We start from the raw sequence: 15,645 nt of genomic DNA on the forward strand, positions 1-15,645 counted from the left end.
TCAGATGGGATAATTTGAGGAAGCCACCGGACAAGGTAGCTGCACTTTATTCCTTAATTATCCCTCCTTTGTTGGCGATGGAAACGGCAGTACAAACTCTTGGCACTCCTGACACCATCACCCAAAATACGACCATACACTTGGACTTGACCACCAGTCTAACTAATATTTTTAATCCCCTGATGCACACTAAGGGCAATAGGCCTCCGAAATCCACCTGGTATAACAACACATGCCGTATGGCAAAGAGTGCACTTATTGATGCCATAAAAACCAAAGATAGATCTTTGATAAAAACTTGGAGGGTTCTTTATAGGAATAGTATAAAGTCTGCCAAAGATGAGTGGGAGTCCGAAAGATGGGACGCGATTAACAGGCACTCATCAACAGAGATATGAGTGAGTTTTGGTCGTTGGTTAGAACTGCGAGTTCCTCTGGGAGTTCGCCCATTGAGCCAAATATATTGGCGGAAGCATGGAAACTTCATTTCCAATCATTGTACTCTATTCAGGACACTATAGACCCAATAGAAGGCTCCCAGCCAACTGGTGTAGAGATCTCCCCTGAAGACGAGACTTGGTTCTCTCTGACCGAAGTCCTGAGTGCTATTGGGAAGCTGCCTCTTGGAAAGGCCGCTGGACTGGATAAGATCCCCGGGGACCTATATCGGGAAGAATCCAACGTCTGGGGCACATATTTATGTTTAATATTTAATGCCATATTAAGCGGTATGTAAATCCCGGACACCTGGCTAGGGGGCGAAATCTTTCCAGTTTACAAATAAGGATCCCCTCTTCTGCCCTTAAATTATAGGAAAATAAGCCTGTTGATGTAACGCAAAAGCTGTTCGCCAGGATCATTTTAGATTGTCTTCAGTCCTGGTTGGAAGAGCGTGAGACGCTCAGTGTATATCAGGCAGGCTTCTGAAAAAACATCTCCACCATAGACCAAATCCTAAGGCTCCAATTATTATATTGGAAGACGGTGACAATAGATCTTTGTTGATCTTAGATCAACGTTATAATAATAATAAAACCGCTTATAAAGCGCCTGGTAACAGCTTCACGGCGTGTCCCCGCGCTAGTGAGGAAAAAGTAACCAACAATAACAGAGACTGCCCACCCTTCCGTGAACCCTACATCCTATACAGATGAGTTTTTAACAATGCTCTAAATTTGACTTCAGCGCCTTCTAGTCTCATCTCCAAAGGGAGATTGTTCCAGCTCCGTGCCGCAATCACACTAAAAGAGCGCCCCCCCCATTCTTGCTTTCTTCACTCGAGGAACCACCAGCAAGCCCGTTCCTCCCGAGCGAAGAGCTCTCGAGGGTTCATATTTATGCACCAAGTTTTGCAGGTAAGAAGGAGCCCTATTCCATACAATGCAATGGCAGATCAGGAAGCATTTATAAAGCACTCTCTTCCTGACCGGCAGCCAGTGCAGAGTATCCAGGGCCAGACTGGAGGCTGCTCTCCTAGGCCGCCGCAGAACTAACCGTGCGGCAGAATTTTGCAGAACTTGCAGCCGCCCCAAACTTTTCTCGGTGGCCCCCAGGAATAGAACATTCCCATAATCCATCCGGGAGGTCACCAGGGCCTGAGTCATGGTCCATCTGGCTGGCAAGGGCAGGAGGTCAAGCGTTTTATTCAAGGTCTTCAAGACTCCAAAACACTTCCCAACTAACCGGCGGATATGCCCTTCATAAGAAAGGGTAGGATTAACCCATACCCCCAAGTTTTTAGCCTCCTCACAGGGTACCGGGGTGGGACCCAGACATGGCGGCCACCACTCGGCTGACCAACTGCTGGTCTCCCCGCCCACCACCATCACCTCCGTTTTAGAGGCATTCAATTTTAGGCAATGGGAGTCCATCCAATTCGCCAGAGCCTGCATACAGACCTTAAAATTGGACGCAGTCATTGCGGGGCCTTGAGATAGGGATAGCAGCAGTTGAGTGTCGTCGGCGTAGGATACCAACTCCACTCCATACGCCTGGACGACCCGGGCCAGGGGGGCCATATACAAATTAAATAGAGTGGGGCTCAGGGCAGAGCCCTGAGGCACCACCTGGTCAAGTGCCAGCTCAGTAGAGCGGGCAAATCCCTGCTGGACCTGGAAGTAGCGGCCCGTGAGGAAGGACTTTAGCCAACCCCAAGCAGACCCGGTGACACCACCATCGCTAAGACACTGTAGCAAGATAGAGTGCGCTACAGTGTCAAAAGCGGCACTGAGATCTAGCATCACCAGTGCCATGGTGTGCCCCGCATCTGCTCCCTGTCTCAACGTTTCAGTAGCTCTCAGAAGGGCCGTCTCAGTCGAAAACCCCGACCGGAAGCCCGACTGAGAGGGATGTAAAATCTCAGCCTTCTCCAGGTGCTCCACCAGCTGACGGTTTACAACCTTCTCAGCCACTTTGGCGAGATAAGGGAGAAGAGATATAGGTCTTAGATTTTCAAGAACCTCCATACCCACATTAGGCTTTTTCCTAATGGGCAGGACTATAGCCTTCTTCCAATCTGCTGGGAGCTGCTGGGAGGTAAAGGAGACCTGAAGTACATATCTGAACAGGGGTTCAAGTACATCCAAGCCCTCAGCAAGCACCCTAGGGGGCGCAGGGTCCCGCGGGGAGCCTGATTTTACACTACGACAGATGCTGCGCAGTTCTTCAGATGGAGGAATGCAGAAGTGCTCCAACCTCTCCGCCGAACCTCTCCATCCCAGTGATTCCATGAACTGAAGGCTACTATGCGGCTGTTTGGAGAAAGAGGCATAAATACTCTTTACTTTGCCAGCAAAGAATTCAGCCACTCGATTACATTCCCCCATAGGATCAGTAGATTGGGAATTCACGCCAGGTACCCAGGATATTTCTTTAAAAAGTTTAAACAGCTCCTTCGATGAGTTCTCCGCCTCCTCTATCCGAATGTGATAGTAGGCAGCTTTGGCCCCTCGCGCTTCCTTTTGATATTTCCTCATAGCTAATTTGTAGCAGACCTTACTCCCAGAACAGGATGTCAACCTCCAACTGCGCTCCAGCCGTTTACATTCCGATTGTACCAGCTGTAAATCTGGTGTGAACCATGGAGCAGTCCTAGCTCTTCTACCACAAGTCTTGGAACTGCTCAGTGGAGCCGTGGAGTTCACGGTGTCTAGGATGCGCTCATCAAGCGTAGAGTTCACACACTCAACGTCGGTGCCATCCAGCGGACCCCCTATTTGTATCAGCCTGTTAAAGCTATTTTGGGAGAACTGCTTCCATTTACGGTACGGAAAGTTTTTAATGTCCGCTGCGTGCTTCTCACAGCCAGAGCTACTTATCTGAACGGGAACTAAGTAATGGTCTGACCATGGGATAGGAATAGGGGTGTCCACAGTCACCCCCTCCCAACTCGCAAACACAGGATCCAGTAAGTGACCCATAGCATGCGTAGGAGTTGAATTTTTCAACTCAAGCTGTAGTTCCTGAAATTCCTGACGAAGGTCAGTAACATCTTTCAGATGAGTGTTTTCAAAATGCATATTAGTGTCCCCTAAAACTAAGATTTTACTCCGTCTAATGGTTAGGTGGGCAGCGCTCTCCACAATACTAGACCTAAAGTTTCCAAGGCTTCCTGGAGGTCTATATACTAGGATCCCAGATATAGAGTCCTGCGGACTAAGCTTCAAGTTGAACGTTCCAGCTTCGCATCTGTCTATAGGGATTGGGAGTAGAGTACATTCTAATGGGGACTTTACAATAATTGCAATCCCCCCGCCTCTACCTTGTTCCCTATCAACTCTGGCTATGGAATACCCTGGTGGAACAGCACTAACGATATCGGGATCAGAGTGCTCATCCAGCCAGGTCTCCGTTAGGAAGAGAAAACCTAGCTTCTCATCCAGCAGGAGATCCCATATTTGAGTCGAGTGCTTACTTAAAGATCTACAATTGAGTAAGCCTCCCTGGGCTCTCAGTCCTCCATGAGAGCTAGAGGGCTCTCTAATGCCTTTGAATGGGCAGTAGGGGCAACTATGTATCGCATGTGCCTCCATAGAATTCCTGCAGGATACATTTATTGGTGGACACAGCCGCACAAGTTTCTGGCTATCATAGTGGATAGGTGCTTGCACTAAATGGGCAGGGGTTGTAGCCCCACGCCCCGGCCGGCCGCGGACGGGCGCAGACGGGCTTGACTTAGGCGCCACTTCGGCGCGCCTTCGTCGCGCCCGCTGCACGCGTCCGCTGCGCGGTCGCGGACCCACACACATAAGTAGAGGATAGGGGAGGGGCAACTAGAGCGCTGACCTCGCTGCCTAGAGCCCGGAAGTGCTGGGCTCCTCCTCACCCTCCGCAGCAAACGCCCACACTGGGCGCGGCGAAAAACGGGGCGGGAGTGCAGGAGGTGGAGTGACCCCCCGGACTAATAATCAGCCCCGGAGAATCAAATACAAGTGAGTCAAGCCCCCCACAATGTCACCATAACATTAGGAATAAACCCGATCGTATGTGTCAATATTTAAAAGCGCTTTAGATCAGCGCGCAGTGCAATAAGTGATAAAATACACATGCAATCGTATCAGCAGTTTTTAAGCTCTTAATCAGCGTGATATACAATAGGTATTTTAAAATGCTCTAACAGCTATGGCGCACAAGCGGATGGAGCCTGCCACTGCCACCGGCTAGCTCTTCGCCACCGTTCAAACTGGTACCTCGCCACAAACTTTGGTTAGTTCTGGAGGAACTGGGCATTCCACCTTATCTTCTAACTCTGATCAAGCGACTACACACTGGAAACTTTCCACAGGTTAGATATGGGAAACACTGGGAATTGACTTCACGCTTCCCAGTGAATAGGGGTGTAAGGCAGGGGTGTGTTTTGGCCCCCACACTGTTTTGTCTTTATATAAATGCTCTGGTCGAACAACTGTATCAAATTGCCAACATTGATGCCCCAAAGTTTGCCCGTGACAAGGTGCCAGCAATGATGTTTACGGACGACACCTTGTTACTTTCTAAATCACCCATGGGCATCCAAAGGACTCTTAACACCTTTTTTATATTCTGCAAAGATAGGGGGCTAGAGATTAATACGGCAAAAACCAAGTGTATGGTATTTAATCCTAGCAAATCCTCTCGTCCCAACCCCACCCTAAATGGCACCCAGTTGGAGAGGGTGGCAGTCTTTGACTACCTGGGTGTCACGTTGACGGAAACCTTTGGGTGGGGCCCGCATCAAGAAAAGGCAGGCCTGAGGCTAGCACAGACGACCGGGGGCCTAACAAAATTATATAGGAATTTAACTTCAAGACAACTGGGCCCGCTAACAGAGATTTACAAAGTTTCAATCAGGAGTGCAGTTATGTATGGGACTGAACTTTGGGAACACCACCCTGTAGGCGCACTGGTTAGAACAGAGAAGGCAATGATGAGGCAAATCTTGGGCCTTCCGCCAAGTACCCCTCTCATCCCCTTATGCATGGACCTTGGCCTCAGACCCATGAATGAGGAAATCGAGTTGCGAATTTGGCCTTCTGGCGCAGACTATGGGCAACACCTGGACCACTAGCCTACCAGTCAGAACTCAAGGTGATCCTGGGGCTTCCATGGGTGGGAAAAATATCCTGGTTGGCACATATAAAAGACCTGTGCTTTAGACTAGGCTGGCCAAAATTATGGACCCACCTGGAGGAAGCGTCCCGGACCATCTCACGCCTCGAATTAGTTAAATCTTACAGGCTTTTTAGACTGGGTGAACTCTACAGGAATGCTAAACATGGTTGTTTAACTTCTGACTTTTTTAACTTTAAAGATCAATATTTATTTGAGACTTTCCTTGATGACGTCTATCCACTCATGGCAAGGAAACTCTATGCCCAGTTTAGATGGGGTTGACTTCCAGTCTATGCTTTTACCAGCACTTGGACCAAAGCCTCCCCTCCCGGCTGTCCTGCCTGTGAGAACCAGGAAGAGACCCTTATACATGTTTTTTTCTTCTGTCTAGGTTATATTGCAATCAGAAGGTACTGGCTCTAACCAATATGCAGGAATATGGGGTTTAGACAGATAGGGGAGGCTCTTAGAGTTATGCGAACTGGAACGCACCCCTCGATTGTTTTTGCTGTGTCCCGTTTCCTTAACTCTATGTGGTTTAGGCGTCGCAAGTTTTTAAATTCCTCTAGTGTAGCCTAAACATACCTCTTCCGTTTTCCACTGCTTTGAACACCTATCAAATATGAATTGACTGTTTTAAATGCTTTTAAATGTCAATACTTTTTTTACTTGTTATCGGTATTTTATAATTAACTGCTATTGGCTATATCTTATTATGTTTAAACAAATATAATGTATCTTATTTTTTTATCTGTCGCTTTTATGGTCTGCAATGATCGAAATAAAGCTTGGAAATTGACTATTTATGGGCTTCCACCAATGGACAGCAGCATTAGAGGTGACCAGGTGAAAATGGGAATCAGATAGACTAAACACAAGGTGAGATCAGCCAATGGATGCATATTAATATTAAAAAGCAAGGGAGTAAAATACCCTCTTGTGCAACACTCCAGTTCAGCATGTATGAAGGGGGAGTGGACTGCGAGATTGCAGCTAATCCCGTTCTTTCAGAAATTAATGATTTGATCCAATTTAGAACTTTTCCTCGACATCCAATAAATATAATTCTCTGAATTATGATGTTCATGATTAACAATATCGAATGCTATTGGTAGATACAACAGTATCAGCGCTCCGTCATCATCCCTATCCACATCCATACTTAAATCATCCAGAGTGAAGGATTAGGGTTGAGATTTCGTCCAGCATCTATTATTATACACAGGTGAGACAGATTGAGAGGAGGTGAATGCTGGATGCTGATTGCATCATCAGTCAGAGATGGGTGTCACTTTTGTATTGATAGATTGCGATATCAGGGGTCGCCACAGGACACCCAGAGGTGCTGAATTAGATTCAGTGATATTCCAACTGGATCAATTGCTGGTGAATACAAAAGAGGCAAACCTTTGCGAAAAGGTTTGAGAGAAAACCATGCGAGAGGAGAGGCTGGTGAGGAGGGCTTGGTCGTCTGTAGTTTCCATGTTGTAGAAGCGCCTAGTAGCACCAGAAGGCAGGGGTCTGTACTGCCTGTACTGGTCTATGTGCTGTATTTACTGCCTTCCTCCCGGAGAAGCCCTCGACTCTACCCCCAAACTCTACACTTTCCCTTTTTTATGAATGTGGCTGGAGAGTACAGGAATGTATTTGTGGTTGGAATTAAATAAAACAGTACAGGCTTAAAGGGAATGTGCACCCTGATGTTGGGTCTAGTGCACTGTCGCCTGCCTCAGTGTCTAGAGCGCAGGACTCTCAGTCGCTGTCTGTAAAGAGTAGGATCTACAATGGTACATTACATAGACCCAGGTGTCTGCAGGACCTTGAAACACCTCTCAGCATCAGAAGTATTTTATTATTGTCTCAGTGTACATTCTATTTCATCCAACTAATTTAGAAGTCTGCTTCATGGATGCATTTCTTTACCTTGTAAAGGAGATTTTGTCCAGATCATTGGTCTGCTACATTTAAATTTCCTGACCTGAAATGCAAAGTTTATCTCCAAGGATGGTTAAAGTAGAGATCTCAGTGAATGCTTATGAGAGGGGTCGCTCACGATGAGAGGACATACGTGATAGTGAGCATCCGGCATTATTGGAGACTCTACAACCCTGACATTGTGTACCTAATTACCAAGAGTCTCCTTTACAAGTTGTTCATGATTACTAACTAATTGATGAGGACGATGTGACATTAAAATATACCTGATCTCCATGGTATCCAATGCATCTCGTACTGTACGTGATCGCCACAGGATTTACTGAATATTAGATGTGTACATTACACGCTCACAAGGAGATGAATGGGCATGTTAAATGTCTATAGCACCTGATGATCAGGCTATCAGTAAGAAACTATATAAGGATAAATTCAATGATCACTAGTTGTAACATGCCTATTTGTGATCACCATTTCATCCCTGGGATATCTTGGCAATAGCAGAGAAGTAATATGAGCTGTGTGAAGGCAGCATGGTGCTCACCTTCACACATCTGGTTATGCTGCTCTTACTGATAGTGCAATATTGCTTGATTAAGTTTTGCTCTTACCTGATTGGCTGTGGAAGCGCACTCAAAGAATGCAGAGCAATTCCCATTATCAGCATCACGCGAAGCACCGTCTTCAAGGCCATGATGATCTGAGGAGAGATTAAAGTGCATCAAAGGGTGTACTTGAATGGCACTCCTGGAATATGAGCACACTGACCATGCAGGCAGCAGGCACCAACAGGAAAACTTAAGAAACATGACCGCTAATATTGATTCCACACAGAATGTACAATGTCTTTTCCACAGACCTAGCAGTTGCTTTACCTGACAATATTCACATCAAAATGAACATACAGTATTCAGCCTGAATACTCTATCATGGTAGTGTTTTGGTGATGTGTCCCTCTCTGCATGACTTCTATTCCTCTAGGTTCTAAATCCAGCAAGTTTGTTTGAGCTATCAAGGTTGGTAGGACACACATTTACTGCATGCCATTATTCAGATAGTTTGTTAGAAAGGGTTTTGTATTATTCAACAGAACTTGCTTCATACTTCTAATGTATTTTTTGCGGGTGTACTGCAGTGACACTCCACTAGACAGAAAGTATTGCATTGGCATTAAAAGAAAGGAATCTAGGCGAAGAACTGAAATTGACGTTTTGGTAATCTCTAAAGGAGTGTTCCCATCACAGGGCATTATACAGCAGTACATATCAGTCCAAGTACACTGATCAAGATTTATGCAAATAATTTATCTGCCAACCTTCGCTCCCTGCCCAGGGCCGCCATGAGCCTAGAGCCGCCCCTGTGCCAAGTTTCATGTCTGTCTAGTCAAGCATTAGGAAAACCTTCCACTGATTCCCGAGCCAATGACTGCTGCTAATGGCATCTTACTTTTTCTGCAGCCTTGAGCCTAGTTCCTGGCACTCCTCTTAAACCTCAAGAGGGAGGACCAGGGGAAGAGAGAAACATGTATGTGAGTCTGTTATTTATGTAGAGTGAACCTAGTTATAAAGGAGAGTACTGTAGGTGGCAGGGATCTGATGCAGAGAACAGTGATATTGAAAGAGGGATAGTAAAGAGCAAGGAAACGTGAAAGAATCATGGCAAAGAAGAGGGCAGCAAGGTTTATACAAATGAACTGGACATTATTAGGGAGAGGAGAGAGTTACTTATTTATTTGGTTTTTAATACAATGCAAACCAGACCCCATGGGTATTGTTAAGAGCGTTTTACACAAGACCAGTTCCAATATCTACTTTATTTGGTTCTGTAACATTACTTTTTGTACTGGTTGGTTTTAAGTTCCAAATTATTATCGGGCAAAATACTTTCCTTTGGATCATTTTGCACTTAAGTCTCGTTTTGTCCCTTTTAATTCTGCTGAATCTCTGTGGCAGACCAGGCAGAAGGACCACATCCTCCACTAGCGACAAGCTATAGGATGTGGGTGCCCAGACATATAGTCTACCCGTTTGCTAGGCGGTAACACCTGTCACCATGGAGCTGCCTCCAGTCCTGTCCTGGCTGAACAATTGCCCATGTTACCAGGAGATTGGAAATACAGGTGGGGATCCAGCACAGTTGCATCCAAATTCTAAAAATAAATTTTGATAACTGAGCAGGTGGGCAGCCATTTTTACTTCCAACATGGTCACCGCTATTCAAGCAATGTTGTATCACAGGTTGCGTGGAGTTGTAGTCTTGTGGTGTTGTCAAGGTATCCAGTGGATCCATAACGAAGACAAGCAGAGCAGGAAGCAAGATGGCAGCAAAGAACGTGTTCATAATTAAATGGTTTGTACACATAACAATATTAACAGGCAATACGCAAGTGTTTTTACCGTCATTTTTCACGTTTTAACCGACAGTAGTTAGCCTAGGCCGCTTTTAAAATGACCATTGTTAGACTACCATAGGTATTTTGGCTGTGTATCTTACTTTTTCATTTCAGAAGAAAAGCTGTACCAACGACTTTGAACGGTATATCATTTAGTTTTCTTTCTCATATGAATGTTTAACTTTAAGCAATCCTTGGAGCACGCAGTAATGAGCACCTGCGAAAGAACATCTTGGGAGAAATGTATCTTCTTATGTTGCAGGTAGTAGATGTTTGAACAATGCTGAGAGGGATTCCACTGTGCTCTAGCTTGTGAAACTAATGAATATGATTATCGATATGTTCTTTAACCAGATTGGTCACTTTCGTGGGAACCGTGTAACGAAATGTGGAAAAATAATTATTTTAACGAGTGCAAAGATGACCTTTCCTTATTGTTAGAAGAAGCTTTGTTCGGCTCTTAGAGAGAATTCCTTTTCTATTTGCTTGTGAGCAGATGGCTTCTACTGTCTTTCAGAGGCTATCATACGGGCACTTATTACCCTGACTTCTTTAATTTTCCTAACTTCCTCATGGTATGCAGGGTAGCGTTTCCCTTCATGGCAAATTCAGTTTGCCTATTTTGAGACAACGTTATAACAGTTTGTCTTTGCATTTACAATTTTGAATTACTTTTAAGTATATTGACCAATACATTCTTGTGCTAGCTATTGAAATTCAAATATTTTGATGATTTGGCTTTGTAAATTTGCTAATCTTTTAATAAGCATTCATGGTTTTCAAATCTAATACTCTCTGTCATTTTTGTGAGGCCTAATGTGCTTCACGTTATTGTAATGCAATGACTGTCATGTCAGCCTCAAAGATCCATCTGCGTGAGTGTAGCCCAAACTCGAGTTTGTAAAAATATTTTGCAAGGTGCAAAGCGCTGCAGCAGCGGTGTCAAGCATATTCTTTGCCCATTAAAGAACTACATAGCCCAATCCAAATTCTGAGAAGTGCAGGTACTGCCCACCAAGAGCATAGGAGCCAGGCTGTGAATGCTCATTAAGAGTACAGCTGCCCAGCTTTGGTAGTTGGTACTGCCCATTCAGAGTAAGGTAGCGTGCTGAGAAGTGCTGGCACTGCTCATTAGGAGTATTGCACCCTGCTGAGAAATATTTATACTACCCGTTATGATTATTGCAGTCTAGCTTTAAACTGCTGGTACTAACCATTAAGAATATAGCTGTCCTGCTTGAAAGTGCTGGCACTGCCCATTCAGAGTATAGCGGCCTTGCTGTGAAGGGCTGGTACTGCCTATCAAGAGTATAGCAGTCCAGCTGTGAAGTGCTGGCACTGCCCATTCAGAGTATAGCGGCCTTGCTGTGAAGTGCTGGTACTGTGCCTATCAAGAGTATAGCAGCCCAGCTGTGAAGTGTTGATACTCATCATTAGGAGTCTAGCATCCCAGCTGTACCTTTCTGATACTGCACATCCCAGCTGTGAAGTGCCGGCACTGCCCATTAAGAGTATAGTATCCTTGCTGAGAAGGTCTGGTACTGGCCATTACTGATATAGCTGCTCTGCTGGAAAGTGCTGGCATCATCTCACTTAATACACAGACCTTTTGTCACTAGAAGAGCTTCTCTAGTCTATCACATCCATAGTCAAACCTGCCGGTACTGTAAATTCTAGTATAGTGTCTGTATTTGTCCTCTTGCTGGGGTAACTGCTGAGAAATTAATAGAGAGTAAGCAGCAAGTAAATATGGTTTTCTTTCATTTCTGTGCATGCTTCTTCCCACCCCGACCCCCCCCCCCCCCCCCTCCACCCCCACCCATTCTACCTCTATCGATCTGGAGGATAGGTGTCTGAGTAATGAATGATCAACACCCCTACTCCCACAAACTGACCACATTTGCACCCACAAATAATGCACAAAGCACTTGGAGGCTTAGCGAGTGCATGGGCCCCTCTGGAACCTTTCACCAGTTTCTAGTGCCTTAAACTGGATTGGCTCTGTATAGGATGTTATTCATCACTGGCATAACAGAGGGTTCAGGGAGCAGCAGCAGCAGCTACCCACTGGTTGGTGGTCTTTAACCTTTAGAAGTACAGTGAGAGCTAGAGAAAAACAAGCATTTGCAATGCAATAGGTCTCACATTAATTAAGTTTGAGCTATTGGCATTGCTAAATATTGCAACACCAATTACAACAAAAGTCTATAAATTGTAGGCCAAAAAAAGTGTATTTAATTTTGTAGCAATGGTGGCATGCTGCGCTTTAGATTAATATGTTTAAAAGTAAAGTGCGCCATACTGCGATTGCTACAATAGTTAATTGTGGATGCATTAAGAATTGATATGTGCACTGATGGCTGGTGGTGTGTGTGCCTGTAGAAATTGTGCACTGATGGCTGGTGGTGTGTGTGCCTGGTGGATGTGAGCACTGCTGGTTGGTGGTGTGTGTGCCTGGTGGAAGCGTGCATTGACGGCTGGTGGTGTGTGTGCCTGGTGAAAGCGTGCACTGACGGCTGGTGGTGTGTGTGCCTGGTGAAAGCGTGCACTGACGGCTGATGGTGTGTGTGTGCCTGGTGAAAGCGTGCACTGATGTCTGGTGGTGTGTGCCTGGTGGAAGCGTGCACTGACGTGGTGTTTGTGCCCTTGTGAAAGCATGCACTGACAACTGATAGTGTCTGTGCCTGGTGAAAGTGTGCACTGACGGTGTGGTTGTGTGTGTGGTTGTGTGTGTGTGGTTGTGTGTGTGGTAGTGTGTATGTGGCTGTGTGTGTGGTTGTGTGTGTGGTTGTGGTTGTGTGTGTTGTGTTTGTGGTTGTGTGTGGTTGCATGGTTGTGTGTGTGCTTGTGGTTGTGTGGGTGTGGTTGGGTATTGTGTGGTTGTGCGTGTGTGTGATTGTGTGTGGTTGTGTGTGTGGTTGTGTGTGTGTTTATGTGTGTGGTTGTGGTTGTGTGTGTGGTTGTGTGTGTGTGGCTGTATGTGTGGTTGTGTGTGTGTGTGTGTGTGGTTGTGTGTGTGGTTGTAGGTGTGGTTGTGTGTGTGTGGTTGTGTGTGTGGTTGTGTGTGTGGTTGTGTATGTGTGGTTGTATGTGTGCTTGTGTGTGTGCTTGTGTGTGTGGTTGTGTGTGGTTGTGTGTGGTTGTGGTTGTGTGTGTGGTTGTGTGTGGTTGTGTGTGGTTATGTGTGTGTGTGTGTGGTTGTGGTTGTGTGTGTGGATGTGTGTGTGTGGATGTGTGTGTGTGGTTATGTGTGTGGTTGTGGTTGTGTGTGTGGTTGTGTGTGTGGCTGTATGTGTGGTTGTGTGTGTGTGTGTGTGTGTGTGGTTGTAGGTGTGGTTGTGTGTGTGTGGTTTTGTGTGTGGTTGTGTGTGTGGTTGTGTATGTGTGGTTGTATGTGTGCTTGTGTGTGTGCTTGTGTGTGTGGTTGTGGTTGTGTGTGCTTGTGTGTGGTTATGTGTGTGTGTGTGTGTGTGTGGTTGTGGTTGTGTGTGTGGATGTGTGTGTGTGTGGATGTGTGTGTGTGTGTGTGGTTGTGTGTTGTGTTTGTGGTTGTGTGTGTGGTTGTGTGGTTGTGTGTGGTGTGTGTGGTTGTGTGTGGTTGTGTGTGTGGTTGTGTGTGGGCTTGTGGTTGTGTTTGTGTGATTGTGTGTGTGGTTGTGTGTGGTTATGTGTGGTTGTGGTTGTTTGTGGGTGTGGTTGTGTGTGTGGTTGTGTGTGTGGTTGTGTGTGTTTGTGGTTGTGTATGTACAAGCCACATCGTTCACACTGAGCTCTGCATCTAAAGGTCATGCAATTTGTACATGCGATTTTGAAAGTATCGTATCTCCGAGAGCAGCACCCACTTTTTTTTTAGATACCTGCTTACAAGACAACACATATCTTCTTTACAAAGTAAAGGAGGCTCGCCCTTTGTAGTGAAAAACAATATAATTCTGTTTTTAAATGAGTGAAGGAAATGCATGATTGGTTAACAACAAACAGGTCACCCAAAGCAACGTGCAATAATTAAGGCCAAGAGACTGTCTTTAAGTTAACACCCGCAATAACCTCAGAGAAAGGGACTTGTTTAGAACAAGCAAGTAGGACATTGTATAAAAGTATCCTATATTGAAAAATTTCCTACTCGGAAAGAAGTATTGGCAAAGACATTAGCTTTCCCCTATGTGAGATCGATCGGCTTTATCAATGCTTGTATTACTATTGTTTTGGAGTATTCCTGGAATATGGACTTTCAGATTATGCATGTAGGCACTTTTCTATTACTTATGCATGTTTTGAGAGGAGGGGTGGGTAAATCAACTGAGAGCCAGTGGCAGAAAATAAGCCCCCACTGACCCCGTAGTTTGCAAGGGGGGAGTTCAAATTTCGTTATGCTACTGCAGGGAGGAGGATGAGGTGGTGTTTTAAAAGCAGGGGGGCTTGTTTAAAACCATGGTTGCAAGCGGGTCGGGAGCTAGTGGGTTAACACAACAAATGCATGCCTAAGGTCGAGCTGCTGACCCTGGAACTGGGTTCAACTCTCGGTGTTAGCTTGGTATGCCGTGATCCTGGGCAAATCACTTAATCCCCACAGTGTAATTGAAAAAAAAGGGGAAAAGTGTGTCATTATAATGTACATGGTGCTCATGTAAATCACTCCAGTGCCTACGGGTACACGAGTGAGAGCGCAGGACATGGCTGAAGCTGGGGGCTGGGTAAAACAGAGCAGGGAGAAGGACGTGGTGGGTCAAAAGCAGCTGGGGTGTTGTCTGTAAACAACAAGCTCTCTGCATTGCGCAGATTATAAAACCCCTGTCCCTGCTGCGCACGTCAGGAGGGACCAAGGAATGCAGATTAAAAAATGGAGCGGCTGGAATGAAAACCTGTGCGCGTCCCTTGTGAGAGTTACCGGATGACTAGCGGCGGTGAAAGTGATACCTAATGCGCTGACACGATAGGAAAATAAGCCCCCACTGACCCCGTAGTTTGCAGCGGGGGGGGGCTCAAATTTCGTTATGCCACTGCAGGGAGCAGGATGAGGTGGTGTTTTAAAAGCAGGGGGCTTGTTAAAAATCATGGCGGCAAGCGGGTCAGGGAATATTGGGTTAACACAATGAATGCATGTCTAAGGTAGAGCTGCTGACCCTGGAACTGGGTTCAACTCACGGCAGTGGCTCGATATGCTGTGATCCTGGGCAAATCACTTAATCTCCCCAGTGTAATTGGAAAAAAAGGGGAAAAGTGAAAGTGTCAGTGTAATGTACATGGTGCTCATGTAAAGCACTCCAATGCCTTCAGGAACACGAGTGAGGGCGCAGGACATGGCTGAAGCAGGGGGCTGGGTGAAACAATAGAGCAGGGAGATGGACGTGGTGGGTCAAAAGCAGCTGGGGTGTTGTCTGTAAACAACAAGCTCTCGGCATTGTGCGGCGGGGGGTGGGGGAGCGGATTCCTTTGAAGTGTTTGAAGTCTGATGCCGGCTGCAAACCAGCATGAGTGCGGAGAGAGGCTCACAGACTGGCAAATGGTGTGCGATGTGCACGCGCCCGCACACATGCACTGTAGGCAATCCGCCTGGAAAAGCCTTTGTGAGAACTTTTGAAAGTCCTTACTTAATATCTCACCAAATCATCGCTAACGCGATGGCTTAGGCGAGACCTAACGAGAAAAGGAAATAGCACCACAGTTATCGCTCTAAAGTGATCAAAGGTTCTAGGCAGTATCGTTCTTTAGAATGACTGATTCCTGAC

At 45.9% G+C, this 15,645-nt stretch overlaps 1 protein-coding gene across 1 annotated transcript in view; it reads right to left on the reverse strand.

Annotated features, from left to right (window-relative positions):
• LOC144767572 (uncharacterized) overlaps positions 1-15,645 on the reverse strand; it is an 82,290-nt gene that overhangs the window by 58,174 nt on the left and 8,471 nt on the right. The window contains exon 2 of the mRNA XM_078650992.1: positions 8,136-8,224. Coding sequence (XP_078507118.1) covers positions 8,136-8,218 — 83 coding nt within the window. The 5' untranslated portion in view covers positions 8,219-8,224. The remainder of the gene's footprint in view (positions 1-8,135; positions 8,225-15,645) is intronic.

This window comes from Lissotriton helveticus, chromosome 7 (assembly GCF_964261635.1).
Source record: "Lissotriton helveticus chromosome 7, aLisHel1.1, whole genome shotgun sequence".
NCBI lineage: Eukaryota > Metazoa > Chordata > Amphibia > Caudata > Salamandridae > Lissotriton > Lissotriton helveticus.